The sequence below is a fragment of the Saimiri boliviensis genome, chromosome X (genome assembly GCF_048565385.1).
Source record: "Saimiri boliviensis isolate mSaiBol1 chromosome X, mSaiBol1.pri, whole genome shotgun sequence".
Classification (NCBI taxonomy): domain Eukaryota; kingdom Metazoa; phylum Chordata; class Mammalia; order Primates; family Cebidae; genus Saimiri; species Saimiri boliviensis.
The window spans coordinates 11,332,688-11,359,799 of NC_133470.1; the positions used below are offsets into that span (position 1 = coordinate 11,332,688).

Consider the following 27,112-nt stretch of genomic DNA (forward strand, 5'->3'; position numbering starts at 1 on the left):
CTTCCTATTTGCTCAGCTCATGACATGATTTAACAAACTGAGGAGCTGTTAACTCTCCTCCTTATTATTGGCACCCATTGGGTTCCAATATAAAACCTAACTAGAAAGGAATTATTATTTTCTACATAATAGAAAAACAAAGAAGAAAAAAAGTTATCCACTGGGTTCTCAGCTGAGAAGAGATTCAGGGATAGTATCATGCTTGTTAGGAATTTCTCTTAGTGGGGTCTCTCGTGATGTTAATAGTTTTGACTCCCAAAATGTTGAGCTCCTCAAGGGTAGTTAGATCTGCCACAAAAGCAGCAATAATTGTGTCTGAGATCTCTGTTTCCTCAAGAAATATGAAAAGGTCATTTTGCAAAACAATCAAATTCAGCAAGTCTATGATTAGGAATGTTAAAGTTGGGTTGCTTCCAATAACAAACCAATATATAGTTGAATTCTGTGATGTTCTTAAAAGAACATGTTCATTTAAGCTGTGTTCATTTTCATTTTTATTATTTTTAATTTCTTAAAAGTAAACTTTTCAAAATCATAATGAAATTTCCAGATTTTCTGGTTTTGATTCACTGAAACAAATTATCCATATGCCATCTAATTATTTTCACATAATGAATGTTTTTTAATTTAAATTTTAATTTTTTGAATTGTAAATTAACAAATTATAGTTATATATGATTATGGGGTACAAAGTGATGCTATGATTTATGAATACAATATGGAGTTATTAAATCAAGCAAATTAGCATATTCACTCCCTAAAATACTTATTATTTTTTTATGGTAAGAACACTTGAAATTTACTCTCTTAGCACTTTTGAAATGTACAATGCATTATTATTTACTACATTCACCATGCTATGCCATATATCTCTGAGAAGGAAAAATTAATTCCTTCTGTCTAATTGAGGCTTTGTGTCCTTTGGCAGCACTATTCGTAATAGCCAAGTTGTGAATGAACATATTTTATGATGAAATATTTATTTTTTCTTTAAAAAATAGAAAAATTTTCATTATGGTAATAATAATTTTAAGCTCATAGACCCTTTTGAGGTTTTTTTTGCCCTTAAAAAGATGTCATTTTTTTAACCAGAAATAATCATTTTGATTCTTTTATGCTGTCCTTATTTCAAAGCATTCATGGCATTATTGTATATAAAATTTCATTTCCAAAAGAATAAAGTCTTTATGCTGGGAAACAAAAACTAAATACCTGTATATTTATAGCTCTATCTATAGATGAAATCTATAACAGACAAAAATATTTTCCTGACTAAAATGTTACTTTTAAGTCAGTTGTTTAGAATTATAAGCCACAAATTTTCCTTTAAAGGCATGTTGGGGTTCTCAGAATAGCCCATAGAAGCTAGCTAATTTATTTAGCAATGAATGCGAAATGCTATATGTTTATGGCAAATTTTTAATAATCATGATATGATTGTAATAGAAAAAAGTTACTGAATAAAATGGAATTTTATTTTACCTTTCAGTTACTGTTTGAAGAAAGGCATGGCTAATTATATGAAGATGAGAAAGCTGTTATGAATAGTTTTTATGGACATTTTCAAATAATTTATACTTGTCAATTCAGATAATGAAAGATAAAAAATAAAAACAAAATATGAATCATCCCACTAACCAAAAATATCTAATCATAATATAATGGTGTGTTTATTTCCAAGACTGAAAACACGTTTTTACATTGTACTGTTTTCTATCTTTCTTTTTCCTATCATTATAAATAATTTTGATGATTGTCAGCATGGATTCTTTGTCAAATCTGACTTCAAATCCCTAACCTGTCTTTTCTTTAAAATACATGTGCTAAATTTTGTTTTGTTTGCTTTTAGTTAAATATATTGTAAAATAAAGCAGAGAAAGGAAAGATAAAGGAACCAGGAAAGCAGAGCAAGAATAAGCATGACAGCAAAAGAGAGTTTAGGTAACAGTGTGAGAAATTCAAGGGATCTTTGGATATAAAAGTTGTTGGAGATAAGATGAACAGAATTTGAAGCAGTCAGCTTTAGAAAAATAGGGATTGTAGTATTAGGATCAAATGAGAATAAGCATTAGCTTACATACCTCATCATTTGATTGATGACAAACCAATATTTAGCAAGTTTAAAGTCTTGTTTGGGAGGAGAGATAGTTTGGGGCAGTTCTAGGAAGGAACTAAGATTTCCAAGGAAATCCAAATTTCCTTCCTTGAGTCTTGGAGATACAGAAAAATGGAAGAGCAAGAGGTATGCATCATTCCCTTAAGGATTAAAAAGGGAAATGGTGGAAATGAGATGGTAGCTCAATGAATATCATGATATAAGGATCAGCCAGAGTTGACTGGAGTTCAACAAAGAAAAGAGGAAAGTTGACTAGAGTAGCCCTTACTGGATGCAGAGAGCTAAGGACTATGCATAAACCATCATTTTTTTTTTTTTTAGTAAGATACTGAGTAGTTTGTTTTTTCTTTTCTTTTTTCTTTTTTTATTTCCATAGGTTTTTGGGGAACAAGAGGCATTTGGTTAGATGAGTAAGTTATTTAGTGGTGATTTGTGCGATTTTGGTGCACCCACTACCCGACCCATATACACTGAACCCAATTTATAATCTTTTATTACTCACCTCCTTCCCACCCTTTCCCCCTGAGTCCCCAAGGCCCATTGTATCATTCTTAGGCCTTTGCATCCTCATAGCTTAGCTCCCACTTATGAGTGACAACTTATGATATTTGGTTTTCCATTCCTGACTTACCTCACTTAGAATAATGGTCTCCAGTCCCATCCAGGTTGCTGCAAATGCCACCAATTCTTTCCTTTTTATGACTGCATAGTATTACATCACATACATGTACCATGGTTTCTTTATCCACTTTGTCCTTTTTATGACCTAACCCTGATGCCACTTATTTGTTGACTGATGGGTGTTTGGGTTGGTTCTATATTTTTGCAGTTGCAAATTTGTACTGCTATAAACATGTGTACAAGTATCTTTTTCGTATAATAACTTCTCTTTCTCTGTGTGAACACCCCAGTAGTGGGATTGCTGGAACAAATAATAGTTCTATTTTTAGTTCTTTTAAGGAATCTCCACAGTGTCTTCCATATTAGTTGTGCTAGTTTACATTCCCTTTAGAAGGGTTCCCTTTTCACCACATCCATGCCTACATCTATTACTTTTTGATTTTTTTTTTATTATGGCCATTCTTGCAGGAGTAAGGTGGTATCACATTGTGGTTTTGATTTGCATTATCCTGATCCTTAGTGATGCTGAGCATTTTTTCATAACTTTTTGGCCATTTGTATATCTTTTAAGAATTTTCTATTCATGTCCTTAGCCCACTTTTTGATGGGATTGTTTGTTTTTTTCTTGCTAATTTTTTGTGTTTATTGTAGGGTCTGAAGAGTAGCCCTTTGTCAGATGTATAGATTGTGAAGATTTTCTCCCACTCTGTGGGTTGTCTGTTTACTTTGCTGACTGTTCCTTTGCCATGCAAAATAAATAAAAACACAAAGTGGGGAAAGGATGCCCTATTCAATAAATGGTGTTGGGGTAATTGGCTAGCCACATGTAGGAGAATGAAACTGGATCCACATCTCTCACCTTATACAAAAATCAACTCAAGATGGATTAATGACTTAAATGTAAGACCTAAAACTATAAAAATTCTAGAAGATAACATCGAAAAAACCCTCATAGACATTGGCTTAGGCAAGGATTTCATGACCAAGAACCCAAAAACAAATGCAATAAAAACAAAGATAAATACGTGGGATTTAACTAAACCATCATCTTGAAATGGGTCTTTCTAGCTCAAGAACTATTTGCTCCAGAATTATAAAAATTATAGAATGAATGCTAAAATATATTGTTAACCCATCCATGTAGTAAATGAGATGACTGTGGAGTTAAGCATTTGCCCATTTGATATAAGAAGAACCAGCACTCATCACAATCAGTTTTACTTATTACATCATTTTTGTCCTTTTAGCGAAGTCCAAACTGTAATTCTAAAACAGTATAAACTTTATATTTTTGGACATCAGTGTGAATAAGAGCCTATTGTTGTTGTTACATTATATCTCAGTGGTCTTGTTTATTCTAGTACAAAGTTGAGAACAGCACCATTGTTAGGGAAGGAGGGAGAGTCAGAGGGTGGAAGATGAAAAATAGAGAGTACAGAGGTTGTGGTGAAACACTACAATACTTTTAAAAAAATTATCAATGACTGCTCTTCATTTTAAAAACAAAAAGCACTGCCCTGAGTTGGAGCTTAGATTTCACTATTTGAATCAGTGTCACTTTGCTTCATGCCAAATGTATTTTTTTTGTTTTGTTTCTCAACAATTGGACTTCATAGATTTAAAACTGATTTTTATTTTTTTGTTTGTTTGCTAAGACTCACCTTGACCTTATCCTGTCCCATGGACTTGAAGAACTTTCCGATGGATGTTCAGACCTGTACAATGCAGCTGGAGAGTTGTAAGTCACCACTGTTGAAATGATTCCCTGCTTGTTTTAACTAATGATCTGGTTCTTTTAGTAATTAAAGAGAATGGGCCTTTACGACTCATTCCCTATCTACTGACAAACCCCCAGTGTCCTATGGAAAGACAAACCAAAGGTGTGTGTGTGCATATGTGTGTGTGTGATATAAAATCTCATTATCAGTACAGCATAGACAACCTTTCAAAGTAAAATGCCAAATAACTTGCCTTTTCTCAAAAAACAAAAAAACAAAAAAACAAACAAACAAAAAAACCCTGATTTAGTAAGCTTTTCTTTGAAATGAAAATGTCTCCTGGGAAAATTAAAATTTTTAGTCATTAAACCTTTATAGTGAATCACTCTTTAACCAGAAAATTGAATTTCTTTTCATCTTACGCCCATGTAGACCATCACCTCAAAAGGAATTCAAGCAAATACTTTTAACTTCTTGGTTTAGAAAAATAGTATGTGTAAAAAGACTTATCTATTACTTAGAGAGAGGTAGTGATGGGGTTGGTTTCATTGTGATCATTTAAAATCACTATAAATTTCCCTTGAAACATCCCACAGAAATAAACAAAATGATGAAACCTCTTTAAGAAGTTGTCATAGATAAAATGAAAATGTCTGATTTAAAATAGGCTTTATGTATTCATTTTTTCCCTATTCGCTACTTCTCTTGAGAAGAAAGTGGAGAAAAACGGTTTCCTTACATAATGACTGCTTCTTTGTGCCTTCTCTACTGCTCCACAATCTCCCCTGCCCCAACTCAACACTTTTATTTTCTCTGTAAAACAGTAACCATAGCTGTCAACGGATGCTCATCCAAGGCTTAGAAAATTTGAATTAGTAAATATGCTGAGTCCTGGCATGACCTAGAAATAATGAAATCAAAGAAACATGATGTTATTACCACTAACTTTGTATGTGAATGGTGGGAATTATTATTTTTCCCTTTTCTACCCCAATATTACTTTCTTCATCCGCACAGTTTTACCTCTGCTGTCTTCCCCATGCTAGGGCTTCAGGTGTCTGACAAGTACTTTTATTATGGTGGCCAATGAGAAGCTCATCAAACAATAATAACATGGGGTATTTTGTGAGCTTTGATTATTTATTGGAGGTTTCCAAGGTGTACTCATACAGAGTTGCAGTGGAAGAGATAGGGTTTGCCATTCTCTTTGTGGACCATCAATGCTTTTATAGGGCCTCTTTGTATCTCCTTACTTTCCATGCTCTTACTATTTTTTTTTTTTTTTTGGCTTTATGTTTAAAAGGTAGTTCAAAGAAAGAGGAAAGTAGATTACAATTAAACTTGCCATTGATTTCTGGGTAGCTTTGGTGAGTCATTATCTTGTAGTAAATAAGAATAAGAATCTGTAAACTTAAGAAAAAAACATGCTGATGCTTTTGGCCAGCCAAGACCACACCTAATATCCTCTGTCCTCATCCTTATTTGAAAAATTCAAATATGACACACAAAGGGAGAAGGTAGAGAAAGGGTTCATGAAAGAAGAGTAGGCTTAATTTCTAGAGTAGAGAAAAATCCAGAAATAATTGACAGATGATGACCTACCTAGCAGGAGCTTGGAGACTAAGAGCTAACTTTGGATTACCAAACTGATAACAATCTTACTTTGGATGGTTCGAGTCATATAACAATATGATCTTTCCTAAGAGGGAATCTGTTTTACTTCATATTAATAATTGTGATGAGTGGGCCCATTTAGCAAGACACTAGAACAAACGAATATTCTTAATTTGCATATTCTACAATTTCCTCTTAGGTTATCTGCCTATATTCTTCCCCATTTGCTAAAGTTGAAGGACGTTAACATAAGCCTTCTGAATGGAAAGCTAATAGACCCTAGGAAAAGGACCAAGTCTGTAATGGGAATGTTTTAGGCAGGCCTGTGATGAATTCATTCTCATTAAAAAAAAGAATGGTTTTCATTTGAAGTACTAAGACTGGCACTGTGAGTTGGATTGTCTTATTGGGTTGTAAAAGACTCAGCTCTTGCAAATAAAAATCTTCAAAGAATTTTTATGTTTGTTTACTTGTTTGTTTTTCAGAAAGAGTTAGTGAATAAAAAGGCAGAAACAGAGTTTTAGATTTCATTCTCTCATTACACAGAAAAAAAAAAACAATATATAAATAGCTTTTTGTCTTAAATTTCTTTGGCTCCAATGACATAGAGTTGTAGTGATGATTGCAGCTCTTAAGAATGCTCTTGAATTGACTGAACACATGTCTGCTTTAGATCGTTTCCTAATGTTTCTTTACATGGATAGACTTTCAAGCTTTCTTGGAAAGCCACCTTCAATTTTCACTATGATTTCTTTACTTCAGTTGGGTACACGATGAATGACCTAATATTTGAGTGGTTAAGCGATGGCCCAGTGCAAGTTGCAGAAGGATTGACCCTGCCCCAGTTTATTTTGAAAGAAGAGAAGGAACTTGGCTACTGCACAAAGCACTACAACACCGGTAAATTTTTTGTTGGTTTGTTTGTTTGTTGTTGTTTCAGCTGTTAAACACAAGTAAACTCCATTTGCAGCTTGGAGTATGTATCTCTTACTCTAATTGCTGCATATTTACCAGGCAAATAGACATATGTGGCATGGACCTGATTTATCTCAAAACTCTCTCAACAGATAAGATTCCTATACTCTTTGGAATAGATCAGCAAACACAAGAGGTTATTCCTCCATAATACAGAGAGAAGGAGAGAGGATTTAGGATCTTTTTCTGTTCTCTAGCTGACCATCTGTTGTTAAATGAGTCTGAGGAAAGGTGTAGAAAACCTCATTAGGGGTGCAGAAAACATGAATTCTGGCTCCTTTCTGGCATCCACTCTTGCCATTGGATCCTTAGGTTAATTTGCACCTCCTGCCTAACTGCCTTAGTGTGTAGTGGAAAAGAGGGACAATAACATAGGTCTTTGTAAACCCAGAAATAGAGCTGTTGTGCTATTCAGTCCTGGATAGTAATAGAAGTTTGGATGAAAGTCAACTGGCAGGAATTCAGCTGGCTCTAAAGTCATGTGTTATCAGTAGTGGTGACAGACACATGGGGTTGTGGGGCAGGTGGTGAAGGGAGAACTTGAGGTGGTAGCAACAGGCATCTGCTGTTATCTGGAAGATTATACCTTTCTAGAAAAGTTGATGGTTTTTCCCAAGAAAAAACATGGTGTTCAATACCATGCTAGCTGATCATGAAGAGGCAATAAAGACATGATGGTTTGTCCAGTGACTGGTCTAGGTCCCTTGCTGAGGAAAATAGTTTATGCACACTTGTTCCAGCAGTCAACAGTGACGCCTTATGAAGTAACCAAAACCTGATTCCAAGGTTGTTGTTTTTTTTCTTCTGACCAAGAATAATTCAACACTATATCTTATAAATCTTGTAATCTGTATGGACTAAGCAAAATTACCTTCTGGAGTTCTAACTCCAACTCAATTAAGAAGAAAAAAGTGGGAAGATATAGCAATATCTATCTCTTAAATGGTAAAAGTTTTAATATCATTATATGAACTCCTTTTTACAGGTAAAGAAACACTGTACATAGTTCCTAGGCATATGCTAAATGTCCTGAAGCAATTACCCAGAAGGCTAGGAAATTTTTACAATGAGTAGATTATACACTGGCTTATACAAATGTACATTTTTCTCTTGCAGTTAATAACACAATGATAGATACACAGTTCTTTAAGCACTTGTAGTTTTATGTAAACTGTACTACTTTGGAGGGAATGGCTTCAACTATTACATAGTGTATACCACGTGTTATGTATTATATGCTATATAGTATATGCTATATGTATATGCTATTAACATATAATTTATGCCGTATATTACATATAACCCCACAAAATTTGAATATTTTATTTCCACTGGTCATTTTCTGTCAGTCTTGCACACTTTGAAGCTCTGTCCAAAACAATCAAGCTGCAGCAAGCACAGATTTTAAAAATTGAATATGTCTTATGGTTTTGGTCCAGTGACTCTTTAGATCACACATTCTCACACTATTATTATCACTATTATTTCACAGTAATTATTTCTATTACTGGTTCAGTTAGAGAAGAGTTGAATTGGTTATATAGGGTGAACATTTTGTGCAATCTTCCAAATCCATCTGCAGAAGTCTTTTTTAGCAACGTGGGATAATGGAATTGGAAATATAAATTCAAACTGGACTTTAAATGATCATTCCCTCCTTCTAGGAAAGTTTACTTGCATTGAGGTCAAGTTTCACCTGGAACGCCAAATGGGATATTATTTGATCCAGATGTACATCCCAAGCCTGCTTATAGTAATTTTGTCCTGGGTTTCCTTTTGGATAAACATGGATGCAGCCCCTGCCAGGGTTGCACTGGGCATCACCACAGTCTTAACGATGACCACCCAGAGTTCAGGCTCTAGAGCATCTCTGCCAAAGGTAAGAAATCTTGCTTGACAACAGATGGTTTTGGTCCAACTGTTCCAAAAGGTCTTGTGGGCTGGACAGTTCTGTGAAGACAGAAACACTGGCCACCCTATGGCATTGTCATAGATATGAATGCAATAAGAGTTCAAAAAGCTGAGTTTGAGAGAATCAGGGCTCTGGAAACATGGAGAACCCTCAAAATCATATCATTTAGAGGAAAGGGAAAGTAGTATTGAGAGGGAAGAGAAATGAGTAGAGGCAGAAACATAGCTTAAAGATTCTAGGAAGACCTTCAGTGCTTTTGACCTCGGTTGTTTATGAGCCATGAAGCTTGCAAGAATTGGAATAAGACTATTGCAATTTGTGCCATGTTTTCAAGTATTTATTGGTGAAGCTACTTCAATTAATATGTTCAATGAAGTCATTTGTAGTAATAAAAATTTGAATTAGGCTCCTAGAAATTTACACAGAAGAGCAGTATCAATGAAAATATATAAGAAATAAATGTACAATATTAGGGTTCAGCAATCTGATATATGAAATATTGCTATGCTTTAATTTCCTTTAGTGGCTGATATGCTACTATTTTTGAGTGACACAGTTTCCTAGAGAAGGAACAGTAGAGTCATCCAAAATGGTGAAAATTCCTGGAACTGTGGTATGGTGGCAGAGGAGTGTGGGATCAATATCAGGGACATATAGACATTTTGTAGCACCTTAAATGATAATCCATAAGTAGCTGTGTAATCTATTTTTATATAAAGCAGGCCATCCGCATTTGTAAATATTGCTTAAGCAAGTAATGATAAATGTCCCACGTGTGAAATGCTCCAGCACTCCTTAAGTGTGACTTTGTGTGCTTCCCCATTCCACTGAGTACACTGAGCCATTGGCTTCAAGTTTCCAGAAGTATGAATTCAATTTAGGATTCAGTGTACATTGTCTCACACTGGCTGAGTAGTGTCTCCAAAATCCATTTCTGGAAAATAATTGAAATGTAATCTCATATTTTTGCTGGCTTGAGTTTATATTTGGTTGTGCTGAATTTGACGTAATGAGAAATGTTAGATCATGTTCCACATTATCTCCCATGTCCAGAAGATAAGATGACATATGGAAGAGGTCTGTGGTTATAATAGAGGTGGGCTGAATATTGGAGAAATAGTTACATAACTTCTTAACTCCCATGCCTCCAAAGGTAAATATTAGGTTTTATATGCTCATAGAGAAAATAATGGAGATATCTCTAATACTTTTTTATCTTCTGCAATAGTAAATGGTATAATGTACCTGTACTGTTTTTCTATTGGAATATAGTTGTCAGAAATAATGACAGCATTTTTTTACTTATATAATAAAAAATCAATTTTATTTAATAGCACTTCTAATCCACTCTGTGTCCCTCCCAAACAGGTTCATTTGCTTATTTTTTATTAGTTATTAGCCATACCATTAAACCTCAGGATGCACAAACATATATTTTACAATTTAATAGACAGCTAAAGTACTGGTGACAAATTATGAGCATATAATGTCAAAATATAACACGTTTAGCCTCCAGCTGTTCATTTCTATGAAAAGAGTAGTCATTTATCTTCAAAATGGGAGTTTGAGTTTTTAATTCATTCTATAAAGCTGTTATGATTCTGCATCAATGATCAAAACTATTACTAAATAAATGTTCAGTGATCAGTGATCTTTGTATGTGGAGGCAATCAGGAACTCAGATAAACCAAAATAGAGTATAATCAAACATCATTTTATACTTGGCTCTGAACTCATAGTGATTATCTTTCTGCCACCATTAGATTCATCTTTCTCCGTGTACTTTTCTTATGCTGTTATTAAACATGGTTGGCTTTCAACTGACCGTGAGAAAATGTAACTTTTGTGGATGATGGTGTGAAACAAACATGGGATAAAAAGTGAGTCATGGAAAATAAAGAATTGGTCATACAGTTACTTACACATGTACATGCATGTGTAAATACTCTTTTTGATTTATAGACGCTGCAATCCCCGAACAGATTCTCCACTGTGGTGATTGTACAGTTACTGCAGGGCCTCCTTCAATGCTCTGTACAGAGTATACATGCACATTACACTTTAAGATGTTTGTTATAGAAAAGAGAAAACAGAAAATACCATTAATATTAACCAACCACTAAATAACCGTGGTTAAGACTTTGCTGTATTTCCTTTCAGTCTTTTTTCTATGTGCATTTGTGGGCAAGCCCACTTACATGCACACACAGAAAACTGATATCAAACTCACACCACCTTAGATATTTAGAGTTTTGTTTTTTGTTTTTGTAAGTATGATAATTACAAATACATTTGCATAAGGGTATCTCTATCCCACTTTGTTCTAAATGACATATATATATATATATATATATATATATATATATACACATACATACAGACATACACACACACATATATATATATATAATTTTTAATTTAAAAAATTTTCAATGCAAAAAAAGAAGGGACTGGGGATGTTTAGTGTGAATGAGGGAAGATCTACAAGAAGATGTTTGATGGGATATATGTTCCATGCAGGCAAGAACTTTGTCTTGTTCATTCTGTTAACTTTAACACCTAGAACAGTATGTGGCTTAGAACAGATAATCAAAAAAATCTCATTGAATGGATAAATTAATGAGCATCCATGTTCTCCCATGAGAGGCCATGTTGAAGATATTAGGTTAGTGCAAAAGTAATTGTCATTTTTGTCATTAACAGTAATGGCAAAAATTGCAATTACTTTTGCACCAATGTAGTAGATTAGACTTGAAGCAGAATCTGTGGGTAAAAGTTATACAGAAAGTATTTGAGATTTAATATACATAAGAATCTCATAATAATATGGCATGTAGTATAAAGGACTGGAATTTCTCTAGAGTATGTCCCTTTTTTCCAAAAGTTCTCAAGCAGACTTCAGGAAGTTAAAAATATATGAACAAAGACATATTTCAAAATATAGGCAGGCCTTGATCTAAATCTTAGAGCCTTTACTTTGCTCAAGCTCTCTAAGCTTGTTTCATTGTTTTAAAAATGAGAACATTATTATCTACCCCTTAAAACATTAAATGAGGATGAGATGAACCACTACCTATATAAATTGTTTAGCTCAGTTTTTCTACATAGCTGGTACTCAACTCATTCTGGTTAATTTTATTGCTACTATTCCCTGTCCATAATGTAGTAGAAAAGACTGTTCCATGGAATGAGAGATTATATTAGAAAATGCATAAAGGGCCTTATGAATAGATGTCCTATTCTTTGGATGGCTCATTATTCACTTATAGTTGTACTTTCAGTGAGATTAACCAAAGTTTGTCGTATGTGTGTGTGTACATGATACAGTTGGCCCTCCATATATGCAGGTTCTACATCTGTAGATTCAACAAACTATGGATCAAAAATATTTAAAAAAACACAAAACAATAAAAATAATACAACTAAAATAACCAATACAGCATAACAACTATGAAACATTTGCATTGCATTGGGTATAAGTAATGTAGAAATGATTTAAAGTACATGGGAGGTTGTGTATAGGTTATATGCAAATATTACTCCATTTTATGTAAGGGACTTGAGCATCCAAAGATTTTCACATTTGCAAAGGTCCTGGACCCAATCACCTATGGATACCAAGGGGCAACTATGTATGTATGTACAAATACACATGTGTATGTTTTTCACAGATAGTTCATTGAATGGGTTAAGCTCCAGAGGGTCTGAATAAGGTATGACTCAATTTTTCCCCACTCGCTGCCATTAAACACCCTCACTTGGCTCTGTCTTCCCTGACCCTGGAGGATTTTATAGATTCTCAGTTACTATATGCTATGCTTTTAGACCTGGAATGTACAAATGTGTGTTTTTCAATTTAACAGAGAGCTAAAGTATCAGTGACAAATACCTTAGGATAATCTATTATCAGACTTTAAAAAAATGATCTCATCTGAAATAAAACTTCAGTCTCACACACAATTCAATACTCTTTTCTTCCCTTGCCCCATGCTCAGGCCTGACTTTTGCCTTGAAAATGTACAGCAATGTAGAGCACATTGTCTATTCCTTCACAATTCTTCCCTTGCATTTCTGACTTTTGTCTTCAACTCAAATGTTGCTGACTTCAGTGCTGTTGAGGGCTAAGGGTAATGGGAAAGATGGAGGAAAGTCACATGTGAGTGATGCTGTGATAGACTAACTATTAGTGCCTTCTCTAATGGCAAGCCCCCAAATGCTGGATTTATTTTGAGGTGAACTTGAGTTCTTTGGCATCCCACATACTACACCATTTCCAGATGAATAATGTACTCTCTAGGTGATGTCTTATCTTTTTAGCTAACCTCCTAGGAGCATATCCCATACAACATATTACTCCTCAGGTCCCTTTCCTCAAGAAGATAGCCCTCCTGGTTGACATGTTTTCCAGATGATTCACATTTGGCTATCTTCCATACCATTCATTAGGCTCACTAAGGACTTGTGCATTATTGCCTTGCTAAATGATAGAAATGCTACTTATCCAACTGCTAATCTTTCTACTTTCACCCTACTATCATGGGTATTCCAGCTAACCTACTGCCTTCAAAATTCATTCAGGTAAGAAACATACTGATGTTCACATTTTCATATAAAACCCAAATGATTAAGGACAAATGAGAGATTCTCCTAAGAACTCTGATCCAGGGGCAACTTGTTGGAAATTCATCAGCTTACAAAATATATGGCATGTGGAAGAGATAACAGCCTCTTCTCTTACAGGGGTGGGTATAAACCACCTTCTATCCATCTTTAGGGAGAATGCCACAGCACTGTCAAAATCCACAAATTCCATTACTTCAATTAATGTTTTCAAATGTCTAGTTTACTTTAATATTACAAGGTGTTGGGTGTAATAGTTTCGAGACATAATTTTCTGTCTTCTAGAAAGTACTGTATCTGGCGTATCTACATGCAGTGTCTCCTTTAGTGTAATGCTTTAGTAAAAATACTGAGGGAATAAGAATACCCTGTTTCCACACTGTTACACATATAAATATACATTCTTAATTTTAGACTTTTATCTCTATGAGGGCAATAACTTCACTGATTTTGTAAATGTTCGTGTACCCACTCCTCAGCACAACCCCTGGTTCATAGTACGTGCTCAGTAAAGAGTAAATCAGTGAATAAAAGAACAGTGTTGAAAATACTTGTATTCAAGGAGTATTCCTAGTGTAATTTAATTGCTGATTCATCCATTCATTTATTCAACTAACACTTATTGAATGTTTTATCTGTGCCATGCATTATTCTAGGAGTGAAAGATAAATAAAACACAACCCCTATGTTCAGGAACTTGTAATCTGCTAGACCAGAGATAGGCATTTGGAATGGTGATTATTCAACAATGCAGAACATAAAGATATGTGAAGTAGGATCCCTAACCTAATAAATGGAGTGGGGAGGAATGGGTGGGTGAAGAAAGGAGAGAAGAGAGAAGAAGGGAGCAAAGGAAGTAGAGAAAGCAGGAGAAGACTTAGGAAAATGGCCTGAAGGAGAAAGGCTGAGCTGAATCTACTAAGCATATTAAGTAGGTGAAGTAGTAGGAGGTAAAGGGCATTCCAGGCAATGGGGATCATCTACTCATAATATTTGGGCTACATTTATAAAATAAGGCTTTCTAGAAGAAAATCTGGGCACGTTTGAAATATGCTTCACACATTTTAAACACATTTCAAGTAAGAAACGTGTGTTTATTGATTCCAAGTTAATTTCCTACCTTCGTGCCAACCAATACTTTTTGTGTTTTTGTTCTTGATTTTTTTTTTCAGAACTTCAATCCCTTCTCTAAATACAGGAAAATCAAATAGCGGCATGATATGTGTTTCATAGGTATCTTTCCCATTGAAGCTATAAAATTGGTTTTTAAACATATATCTCTGCCAAACCCTAAAAAGCTATTGTGCTGGCAATAACTTCTTTTAACCCTTTGGATCATAAAGCCTCTAGTGGCAGACTAAAGACTTCATGTTGTCTTTCTCATCATCAGGAAAGTATGAGGATGGAAGACTGACACATGAGACAGGCTTTGTATATGGCAAAATAAGATTAAATGATTATTTTCCTTTACTCAATGTTTATTATAGCTAGATGATTTATAGCCACTCCTAAGTGTGTCTTGAGTCTTCATTTGTGGCTGCAGCCCTGAGACTATAGGAGTGAAAGCAAACACTGGAATCGCTAGCATGACCTAGCTGTGCAGATGACTGACAAGTACAGAACTGTCTCTTTGAAGCAAGGATCCAGAGGCATTGTCTTTAGAAATTATTAACTGGGATGCCCTATTTCCTATATAAGGAAATTTCTCCTTACTTTTCAGCCATCTGGTCAACTAAGACCAGCTGGACCATTTCAAGCAGCTGCCAAACACAGGACACTCTTGGAATTTAAAATGAAAGAGGCCATACATAGTTTTGCCACATTTGGTCTTGCTTTATTCCCCCTACCAGAATACTTCTAACTAGAGACTGCAGTAAGAGAACTATGAAAACAGTAAGACTGATACCTATAGGAGTTTTTTCTTTTTTTCTTTTTTTTTTTTTTTTTGAGATGGAGTTTTGCTCTTGTTACCCAGGCTGGAGTGCAATGGCGCAATCTCGGCTCACCACAACCTCCACCTCCTGGGTTCAGGCAATTCTCCTGCCTCAGCCTCCTGAGTAGCTGGGATTACAGGCACGCGCCACCATGCCCAGCTAATGTTTCGTATTTTTAGTAGAGACGGGGTTTCACCACGTTGACCAGGATGGTCTCAATCTCTTGACCTCGTGATCCACCTGCCTCAGTCTCCCAAAGTGCTGGGATTACAGGCTTGGGCCACCGCGCCCGGCTATAGGAGTTTTTAAATAAAGATTTGTTTGGATATTTATTTTAGCTCTAAAAAATAAAGATAATTGCTCCACAAATCAGATATATCTCCAGCTAATTTGAATGACTTTTCCAGTATTTCTGAAAGAAGTTGGAAACAGTTTTGCTTTGTACATAATGAGGATCTTATGAAATTCTTGGATAAAAGATTAAAAAGTAAGAAAGCCAAGCAAATTGATCTGCAGGCCTTCTTGCTTTAGCCAGATGTCTGCATATGTAGGAGACTTCATAAACTTTCCCTCCTGACATTTCCCAAGCCACAGCAAATTGAAGAGTTGTTGTTGTAGCGAATGTGTGATAAAAATAAGCAAAGAGATGATGTGTGAGGATTCTCTGGGGACGGAGCTGAAGCACGATTGGCACTTTAGTTTAAGAATGTTGTTGGCAGCCTTTGCAGGGAAGCTGACAATGAGAGAGGCTATCCAAGCTATGCTTCTGCTCAAGTCCTAGTGAGGCTCATAAGTCTTTTGGGGATGGCATTTCGATGTTCAGGATTATTTTGAATTCTTTCTCTTTTGATTTCACTAAAATGGGTAACTATGGGCCCAAATGGCTTTGGTTCTTATAAATACCACACAATGAGGAAAAAGTGAACTATTGTGGAATATGCAATACAGTGTCAGGCAGTGTGTCATAATACATGACCACATTACAGACAAGAAGAAACAGAACTTCTGTCCTTAAGAAGACTTAAACATAAAATGGAAGATTATAATTCAGTACAGTAAGGGCAGTAGATTTTTTACAAAATGGCTATAATAATTTTCCTCCCTGTATCTACACCCTTAGGTAATAACTTCCTATTACATTGACTGTAAACTTGACCATGTGACTTGCCCTGGTAATGGGAGAGTGGCAAATGTAACAAAACTAGAGGCTTAAACAATACTTGCATATTGAAGCTGGCTCTCTTCTGCTACTCTTGGGATGCTGTGAACACTACTATGTGAATAAGACCAGGTTAATCTGTTAAGTGATAAGAGACACATGGCCCAGTTATCTCAATCACCAGGTGAGGCCATGCAAACACATGAGGGTGTTCAGCCACTGCCATGTGGAACAGAGATGATCCTTCCCATATGAGCCCAGCCCAAATAGTTGAACCAGAGAATGGTGAACAAATAATAGCTGTCATTTTAAGCTACTAAATCTTGGGGTAGTTTGTTACACAGCTAAAGCTATGGCTGCTAAGAAGGATCCTTGATCTAGTCTGGAACTTCCTGGAAGACGGGACATGAGGAAGCAGCACCTGAACCATGTTGTCTTGGAAATGGATAAAGTTTTTATTTGGATTAAATGACTGATATTAACTTTAGTTTTCTTGGAACAAGTCGATAATAATATATAGGATAAGGATATAAAAATATTGCCATTTAGTCTGGTAATGTTCTTTCTAATTTTGAAATCACTCTTAAAATTTACCATCTCTTTCAGGTAGCTTTCTCAAATTCTTTGGAAAAGTTTCCTCATAGCTTTCGATAAGAAGCAGCCCCAAATAGGCAATTGTTGAGTGCCGACCTTATTTTATAAAATATCTCCCATGGCCCAGGAAGGAGAACAATGCTGATGATAAACATAACAATTTGAGCACTCACAAACAATTGGGCAAGCTTTCTGTTTTTACATATCCTTATACTAAATATGCTTATTTCATGAGAGAGGATTATGTGTTTGTATACATGCATGGTAATATAATCATTCATGTAAAGGGCATTATGTTTATGAATTAAAATAAACATAGATATAGCATAATAAGGAATATTAGAAACCTTTCAGCTGATGCAGTAATCTTCTGTCGCTGTGTAAAAACTTTGCTACTGAAAATAGTAAAAGTCTGGCTTAGCATGACTGGGTTCTCTGCTGACAGTCTTATAAGGCTGAAATCAAAGTGTCAGCTGGGCTGGGTTTTTCTCTGGAGGTTCTGAAGAAAAATATGTTTCCAAGATCATTTTTGTTGCTGGCAGAATTCAGCTCCTTGCAGCAGTAGAGATGAGGCCCCCGTTCCTTGCTGCTGGCTATTAGCCAGGGGCTGCCCTTAGTTTCTAGAGTCTATACATATTTCTTTAAATGTGGTGCCTTCCATTTTCAAGTCAGGAACAGTACATTGATTCCTTCACATATTTGAAATCTTTGACTTCCTTTATACCAAGATTTATAGGGCTTGTTAATGAGATCAAGCTCACCTAACAGTCTCTGTATTTTAACGTCAACTGATATGGGATCTTAAAAAAAATGGGATCTTAAAAAATATGGGATCTGTAAAACCCCTCCATAACAGTCTCTACATTAGTGTTTGATGGAATAACTAGCAGGATTATGCACAGCCAGGACTGGAAATCTTGGGGGCTCGGGATTTAGAATTCTCCCTATCACACCTTTGTAGTGGAATACTCTTTGGATAGTTTCCCTGATTCCATTTTGCCTTCCACATGGTATTTTTAACACAACAGCCAGAAAAATACTGTTTAGCACCTCACTGTTGAACATTTTGTGGTTGCTTCCCATCCCACTCAGAGCAAAAGCCAGTGTCCTCACTGTGATGAACAATGTCACTCATAATCTATCCCCTATTTCCTCTTGACCTCATCTCCCACTAACCTATCCCCACTAGCTCACTGCTTCAGGCAAACTGACCTTCTTGCTGTTTCCCAAATATACAAGGCATGTGCTCTGGGTCACTGCAATGACTGTTTTCTGTGACTGGAATGTTCTGCCCTCAGATAGTCACATGACTACCTTCTCCACCTTCTCCAAATCTTTATTCAAACTGTATCTTCTCAGCAAAACCTGGTCATTACCACTCTGACCCAGGCTCTCAATACCCTGACCTGACTCAACTTTCCAATTTTTTTTTGTTTCCCCACAGTACATTATTAGCTTAGAGCAACACTATGATTTATATCAAACTCTATTATGGATTATGTTTATTGTATATTATCTGTTTCCCTTAGCTTGACCATAAACTCCATGAAGGCAAGGTTCTTTATCTGGCTCGCTTCCTGCAATAGCATCTAGCCCATCGTATATGCTCAATAAATATTTGTTAATTGAATGAATGAATGAATGAATATCTACATTTCTAGAGTTGGATCATGGAGAACTATCCATCTAAACTTGATCTAAGATATGAAAAGAATAAAAGGGAACCTACATAGCTAGGTGCCCCCCCACCTTTTTTTTTTCACTGGTTATTCTTTACCACAGAGAATTCGGCTACATATGGTATGTTATTCTAATATAATAACATTTTACAAGTTTCACTTCTCTGATAGTATCAAGTAGTGTCATATTTCCTTTTCTTTGATATATATTTATTATAGAGTAATCTAATCAAAGAAATAATAAAATAATGGTTTAGATAAGAGGGCATCAACACAGACTGTTTTTGCCTCAGCTTTGCTTCCTCAGCACTGTCACAACTAATTTGGAGGATTCTCAGTGTGCTGACACAAGCTTCCATTGTTCCTTCTCACTTCTCCAGTTTGTTAGGATGCAGACTTATTCTCTGCATTCTGGTCTATAGGATTTGAAGTTGGAATAAGCCAGTAAACTTCGGAGAATTAGAAAGAAAGACTGTGTGGCTGGAATGTAGAGGATAAAGGGGAGATGGCAAACACAGAGGCAAATATGTCACACAAGACCTTATGGGCCCCAGCAGGAAGTTTGAGTTTCTTCATTATGGGGATGTAACATAATCCAATTTATTTGTTTAAAAGAGCCGTGCTGATTACTGTGTAGAGTAAGATTTGAGAGGGGATAGGGTGGATGTAGGGAAACTAGTTGGGGAAATCAACTGTAAAAAGGGAGAGGCGGCTTGGGTGAGGTATTGGCTGTTGGAATGAAGATAAATGACTGGGTTTGAGATAAATATTGAAGATAGAACTAATGGGACATAGTAATTGATTATATATAAGGACTTGGTAGAGACAGAAATGGGCCAAAGACACGTGAAGACACATCATAAGGGAAGAAAAAATGAAGACGCATAGGCTTGACCCAAGGACAACACATCAGGGTTGGAAGAAATAGGGGTTTTGAGTACAACCTGGTGTCTTATAACTAGGATATGAATAACAGGGAAAGAAGGCTGTGAGGAACAATGAAAAGCTTCTTCCATAAAGCACTGGGAGCACAAGAAACACTGATTTGTAGCTTATATACCAAAGAGTAGTGTCATTGGGTACTGAAGCATACTCCCCCATTTAGGGCTATTGATGGAGCACAGTGTTATTCAGTAGTGCCCATCTGAACCAGAAAAGTAGTGGGAGAGTTCATTGCCTGTGGTTTTCATCAACAGGAAACAAGAACTGCAGCCCCACTTTGTGATACTACCAAATTGTAGGTTCCTGACCATCAGCCTTTGGTAGAAAACTCTACCCAGGGTTTTAAAAATTGAGATGTTCAGATCATTTAGATTTCCTATGACTATTGATATGGTTAGGTTTAAACCTACCATTTTGCTACTTCTGTTTTATTTGTCCCATTTGTTCTTTGTAACATTTTCCTACTTTCTTTTGGATATCATATTTTTCATTATTATATGCAACCTTTGTTAGCCTATGGTCCATAATTCTTTTTGTGTTTTTTACATTGCTTTAGGGTTTATAGTACATTTCTTTTACTTATCATAGTCTACTTTCAATATTATATCCTTTCTCATATAGTATAAGAGACCTACAAAGCAAACTTCTATTTTTTAAAATTTATTTATTTAACTTTAGGTGCATACTATATATGGCATTTCTCCCCAAGTTATCCCTCCCCACCCCACTATGTCTCTCCCCTACCCCCCCAACTGCTCCCAGTGTGTGATGCTCCTCTCCCTGAGCCCACGTGTTCTCATTGTTCAACACCCACCTATGAGTGAGAACATGCAGTGTTTGGCTTTCTCTTCTTGTGTCAGTTTGCTGAGAATGATGGTTTCTAGATTCATCCAAGTCCCTACAAAGGACACGAACTCATGTTTTTTTATGGATACATAGTATTCCATGGTGTATATGTACCACGTTTTGTTTGTCCAGTCTATCATCCATGGATATTTGGGTTGTTTCCAGGTCTTTGTTATTGTACACAGGTCTGCAATGAACATACTTGTGCATGTGTCTTTATAGTAGAACAATTTATAGTTCTTTGATTATATGCCCAGTAATGGGATTGCTGGGTCAAATGAAATTTCTATTTCTAGATCCTTGAGAAATCACCACACTGTCTTCCACAGTGGTTGAACTAATTTACAGTCCCACCAACTGTATAAGAGTGTTCCTATTTCTCCGCATCCTCTCCAGCATCTGTTGACTCCAGATTTTTTAATGATAGCCATTCTAACTGGCATGAGATGGTATTTCAATGTGGTTTTGATTTGCACTTCTTTAATGACAAGTGATGACAAGTACTTTTTCATATGTTTCTTGGCCTCATATATATCTTCTTTTGAAAATTGTCTGTTCATATCCTTCACCCACTTTTGAATGGGGTTGTTTGTTTTTTTCTTGTATATCTGTTTTAGTTCTTTGTAGATTCTGGTTATTGGCCCTTTGTCAGATGGGTAGATTGCAAAACTATTTTCCCATTTTGTTGGTTGCCAATTCTCTCTAATGATGGTTTCTTTTGCTGTATAGAAGCTCTGAATTTTAATTAGATCCCATTTGTCTATCTTGGCTTTTATTGGCATTGCTTTTGGTGTTTTAGTCTTGAAGTCCTTGCCTATGCCTATGTCCTGGATTGTTTTGCCTATGTTTTCTTCTAGTGTTTTTATGGTGTTAGGTTTTATGTTTAAATATTTAATACATCTGGAGTTAATTTTAGTGTAAGGTGACAGGTAGGGGTCCAGTTTCTACTTTCTGAACATTGCTAGCCAGTTTTCCCAACACCATTCATTAAACAGGGAGTCCTTTCCCCATTGCTTGTTTTTGCTGGGTTTGTCAAACATCAGATGGTTGTAGATGTGGTGTTTCTTCTGGGGCCTCTGTTGTGTTCCATTCGTCTACATCTTTGTTTTGGTACCAGTACCATGCTGTTTTGATTACTGTAGACTTGTAGTATAGTTTGAAGTCCGGCAGGGTGATGCCTCCAGCTTTGTTCTTTTTGCTTAGGATTGTCTTGGCTATGCGAGCTCTCTTGTGTTTCCATATGAAATTTAAAATGATTTTTTCCAGTTCTGTGAAGAAGGTCATTGGTAGCTTGATGGGGATAGCATTGAATCTATAGATTACTTTGGACAGTATGGCCATTTTCACAATATTAATTTTTCCTAACCACGAGCATGGAATGCTTTTCCATCTGTTTGTGTCCTCTCTTATTTCGTTGAGCAGTGGTTTGTAGTTCTCCTTGAAGAGGTCCTTTACATCCTTTGTCAGTTATATTCCTAGGTATTTTATTCTCTTTGTAGAAATTGTGGATGGGAATTCGCTCTTGATTTGGCTGTTTGGCTGTTATTGGTATATAGGAATGCTTGTGATTTTTGCACGTTGATTTTGTATCCTGAGACTTTGCTGAAGTTGCTTATCAGTTTGAGAAAATTTTGATCTGAGACGATAGGGTCTTCCAGATATGCAATCATGTCATCTGCAAATGGAAACAGTTCGACTTCCTCCTTTCCTAATTGAATACACTTTATTTCTTTTTCTTGCCTGCTTGCTCTGGCTAGAACTTTCAATACTATATTGAATAAGAGTGGTGAGAGAGGGCATCCTTGTCTAGTGCCTGATTTCAAAGGCACTTCTTCCAGCTTTTGCCCGTTCAGTATGATATTGGCTGTAGGTTTGTCATATATAGCTTTTATCATTTTACGATATGTTCTGTCAGTACCTAGTTTATTGAGAGTTTTTAGCACGAAGGGCTGTAGAATTTTGTCGAAGGCCTTCTCTGCATCTATTGAGATAATCATGTGGTTTTTGTCTTTGGTTCCATTTATATGATGGATTACCTTTATGTATTTGTGTATCTTGAACCAGCCTTGCATCATCGGGATGAAGCCTACTTGGTTGTGACAGATAAGCTTCTTGATGTGCTGTTGCAATCTGTTTGCCAGTATTTAATTAAAGATTTTTGTGTTGATGTTCATCATGGACATTGGCCTGAAGTTTTCTTTTTTAGTTGAGTCTCTGCCTGGTTTTAGTATCAGGATGATGTTGGTCTCATAAAATGAGTTAGGGAGGATTCCCTCCTTTTGTATTGTTTGATACAGTTTCAGAAGAAATGGAACCAGCTCCTCTTTGTACATCTGGTAGAATTCAGCTGTGAACGTGTCTGGACCTGGACTTTTTTTGATTGGTAGGCTATTGATTGCTGTCTCTACTTCAGCCATTGTTATTGGTCTATTCAGGGTTTCAAATTCCTCCTGGTTTAGTCTTGGTAGAGTATAACTGTCCAGAAATTTGTCCATTTCTTCCTGGTTTACTGCTTTATGTGCATAGAGCTGTTTGTAGTAATCTCTGAAGGTAGTTTATATTTCTGTGGAATAAGTGGTGATATCCCCTTTATCGTTTTTTATTGCATCTATTTGATTCTTCTCCCTTTTCTTTTTTATTAATCTGCCTAGCAGTCTATTTTGTTGATCTGTTGAAAAAATCAGTTCCTGTATCTATTGATTTTTTGAAGGCTTTCTTGTGTCTCTATCTCCTTCAGTTTGGCTCTGATCTTAGTTATTTTTTGTGTTCTGCTAGCTTTTGAGTTTTTTATCTTCCTCCTCTCACTCTTTCAATTTTGATGATAGGGTGTCAATTTTAGATCTTTCCTTGTTTCTCATGTGGGCATTTATTGCTGTAAATTTCCCCCTCAACACTGCTTTAAAGGTGTCCCAGAGATTCTGGTAAGTTGCATCTTCACTCTGATTGGTTTTGAAGAACTTCTTTATTTCTGCCTTCATTTCATTGTTTATCCAGTCAACACTCGGAAGCAAATTGTTCAGTTTCCAAGTGTTTGTGTGGGTTTGAGTGTGTGTCTTAATCCTCAGTTCTAGTCTGATTGTGCTGTGGTCTGAGAGACCGTTTGTTATTATTTCCATTCTTTTGCATTTGCTGAGGAGTGATTTGCTTCCAATGATGTGGTCAGTTTTAGAGTAAGTGCAATGTGGTGCTGAGAAAAATGTACATTCTGTGGATTTGGGGTGAAGCATTCTGTCTATGTCTATTAGATCCACTTGGTCCAGCTCTGCATTCAAGTCCTAGATATCCTTGTTTATTTTCTGTCTCATTGATCTGTCTAATATTGACACTGGAGTGTTGAAGCCTCCCATTATTATTGCACGGGAGTCTAAATCTCGTTTTAGGTTGTTAAGAACTTGCTTTGTGTATCTGGGTGCTCCCATGTTGGGTGCATATGTATTTAGGACAGTTAGCTCTTCTTGTTGGATTGATCCTCTTACCATTATATAGTGCCCTTCTTTGTCTCTTTTGATCTTTGTTGGTTTGAAGTCCATTTTATCAGAGACTAAGAATGCAACCCCTGCCTTTTTTTTTTTTTTTTTTTTTTTTTTTTTGTTGTTGTTGTTGTTGTTGTTCTCCATTTGCTTGGTAAATCTTCTTCCATCCCTTTATTTTGAGTCTGTGTTTGTCTTTGTATGTGAGATGGGTTTCCTGAATACAGCACACTGATGGGTTCTGACTTTTTATCCAGTTTGCCAGTCTGTCTTTTGATTGGGGCATTTGGGCTGTTTACATTGAGTGTTACTATTTTTATGTGTGAATTTGATCCCACCATTTTGTTACTGGCTGGTTTTCTTTCCCATTAGTTGACTCATTTTCTTCATTGCATTTTTGGTCTTTGCCAACTGGTTTGCTTTTGCAGTGACTAGTACCTTTTCCTTTCTGTGCTTAGTGTTTCTTTCAGGAGCTCTTGTAGGGCAGGTCTGGTAGTGACAAAATCTCTTAATAATTTCTTATCCATAAAGGATTTTATTTCTCCTTCACTTATGAAGCTTAGTTTGGCTGGATATGTGATTCTGGGTTGAAAGTTCTTTTCTTTAAGGATGTTGAATATTGGCCCCCACTCTTCTGTCTTGTGGGTTTCTGTGGAGAGATCTGCTGTGAGTCTGATTGGCTTCCCTCTGTGGGTGACCTAACCTTTCTCTCTGGCTGCCCTTAGCATTTTTTCCTTCATTTCAACCCTGATGAATCTGACAATTATGTGCCTTGGGGTTGCTCTTCTTGAGGAATGTCTTTGTGGAGTTCTCTGTATTTTTTGAATTTGAAATTTGGACTGCCTTGCTAGGCTTGGGAAGTTCTCCTGGATAATATCCTGGAACATGTTTTCCAGCTTGGATTCATTCTCCCCATCATATTCAGGTACACCAATCAAGCGTAGATTAGGTCTTTTCACATAATCCCATATTTCTTTCTTTCTTTTTTTCTTTTTTTTTTTTTTTTTGAGATGGAGTTTCACTCTTGTTACCCAGGCTGGAGTGCAATGGCGCGATCTCGGCTCACCGCAACCTCCGCCTCCTAGGTTCAGGCAATTCTCCTGCCTCAGCCTCCTGAGTAGCTGGGATTACAGGCATGCGCCATCATTCTCAGCTAATTTTTTGTATTTTTAGTAGAGACAGGGTTTCACCATGTTGACTAGGATGGTCTCGATCTGTCGACCTCATGATCCACCTGCCTCGGCCTCCCAAAGTGCTGGGATTACAGGCTTGAGCCACCGCGCCCAGCATAATCCCATATTTCTTGGAGGCTTTGTTCATTTCTTTTCACTCTTTTTTCTCTTGTCTTGCCTCCTCTTTTTATTTCATTGAGTTGATCTTCGATCTCTGATATCCTTTCTTCTGCTTGATCAATTCAGTTATTAAAATTTGTGTTTGCTTCACATAGTTCTAGTGCTGTGTTTTTCAACTCCATCAAGTCGTTTATGTTCTTCTCTAAGCTGGTTATTCTAGTTAGCATTTTGTCTAACCTTTTTTCAAGGTTTTTGGTTTCTTTGCATTGAGTTAGAACGTCTTCCTTTAGCTCAGAAAAGTTTGTTATTATCCACCTTCTGAAGCCTGTTTCTGTCAGTTTGTCGCACTCCTTCTCAGTCATGATGTGATCCTGTGTTGTTGAAGAGTTGTGATCCCTTGAAGGAGAAGAGGTGTTCTGGTCTTTGATGTTTTCATCTTTTTTGTGCTGTTTTTTTTTTCTCCATCTTTGTGGATTTACCTGGCTGTGTTGTCAGGGAGCTGCTTGATGAGGTCGCTTGTCTGCCTGTCACAAACTTCTGTTTCTTTTCCTCCAGCTTTTGTACCGTGATTGTCATATATCTTATTTCTTTATGTAACAAAAACCCCACAATTCATTTTTATTATTTTTGTCTAAACAGTCAGTTATCTTTTACATTATTTAAATTAAATAATTTGAAAAAATCTTGTATATTCACCTTGGTAGTTACCATTTCCAATGTACTTCATTTCTTGGGTAGATACATAATTCCATCTGGTATCATTTTTATTTTACCCATGGGAATTCTTTTAACATTTTTTATAATACAAGTTTGCTGGCTGTAAATTATTTCAGCTTTTATATGTCTGAAAAATCTTTTATTTCATGTTTGTTTTAAAAAGATATTTTTATTGGTTGTAAAATACTAGATGGGCCTTTCTTTTTCCTAATAAGTAGCTTAAAGATGTTTTCCTAATTGTCTTCACACTTGCACTGTTTCCAATTTAAAAATCTGCTGTCATCTTGTCTTTCTTCCTGTGTACATAATGTGTCTTTTTCTCTCTGATAATTTTAACTATTTTATTTTTTATCTGGTTTTGAGCAAAATAATTATGATGTGGCTCAATGTCATTTTCTTAATGTTTCTTCTGCTTGGAGTTCATCAAGCTTCTTAGACTTGTGGATTTATAGTTTTCATCAAATTTTGAAAAATTTTTATCCATTTGTTTCTCAAATAATTTTTCTGTGCTTCATCTGTATCCTTTCCTTCGAAGACTTAAATTACATGTACATCAGGTTACTTGACATTGTTACACAGCTCACTAAGCATCCGTTCTCCTTTTGGTCCTTCATATTTCCTCTCTCTTAGTCCATATATGCTGCTATCACAAAATACCACAGACTGGGTAATTTACACAGAACAGAAATGTATTTCTCACTGTTATGAAGGCAGGAAAGTTCAAGATCATGGCATGGGCAGGTTTGTTGTCTGGTGAGGGTTCGGTCTCTGCTTTTAAGATAGTGCTTTGCACACTGTGTCCTCTGGAAGTGAGGAACACTGTGCCCTCACATGGCAGAATGCAGAAGGGCAAAAGAGCATGAACTTCTTCTGTTAAGCCCCTCTATAAGGGCACCTAATTCC

General features: G+C 36.2%; 1 protein-coding gene across 2 annotated transcripts in view; it reads left to right on the forward strand.

Annotated features, from left to right (window-relative positions):
• Positions 1-27,112, forward strand: part of GLRA2 (glycine receptor alpha 2) — a 223,375-nt gene that overhangs the window by 63,598 nt on the left and 132,665 nt on the right. For both annotated transcript variants that reach the window (XM_003920334.3, XM_003920335.3), the window contains exons 5-7: positions 4,393-4,475; positions 6,832-6,969; positions 8,709-8,923. In XM_003920334.3, the coding sequence (XP_003920383.1) occupies positions 4,393-4,475; positions 6,832-6,969; positions 8,709-8,923 (436 nt within the window). The remainder of the gene's footprint in view (positions 1-4,392; positions 4,476-6,831; positions 6,970-8,708; positions 8,924-27,112) is intronic.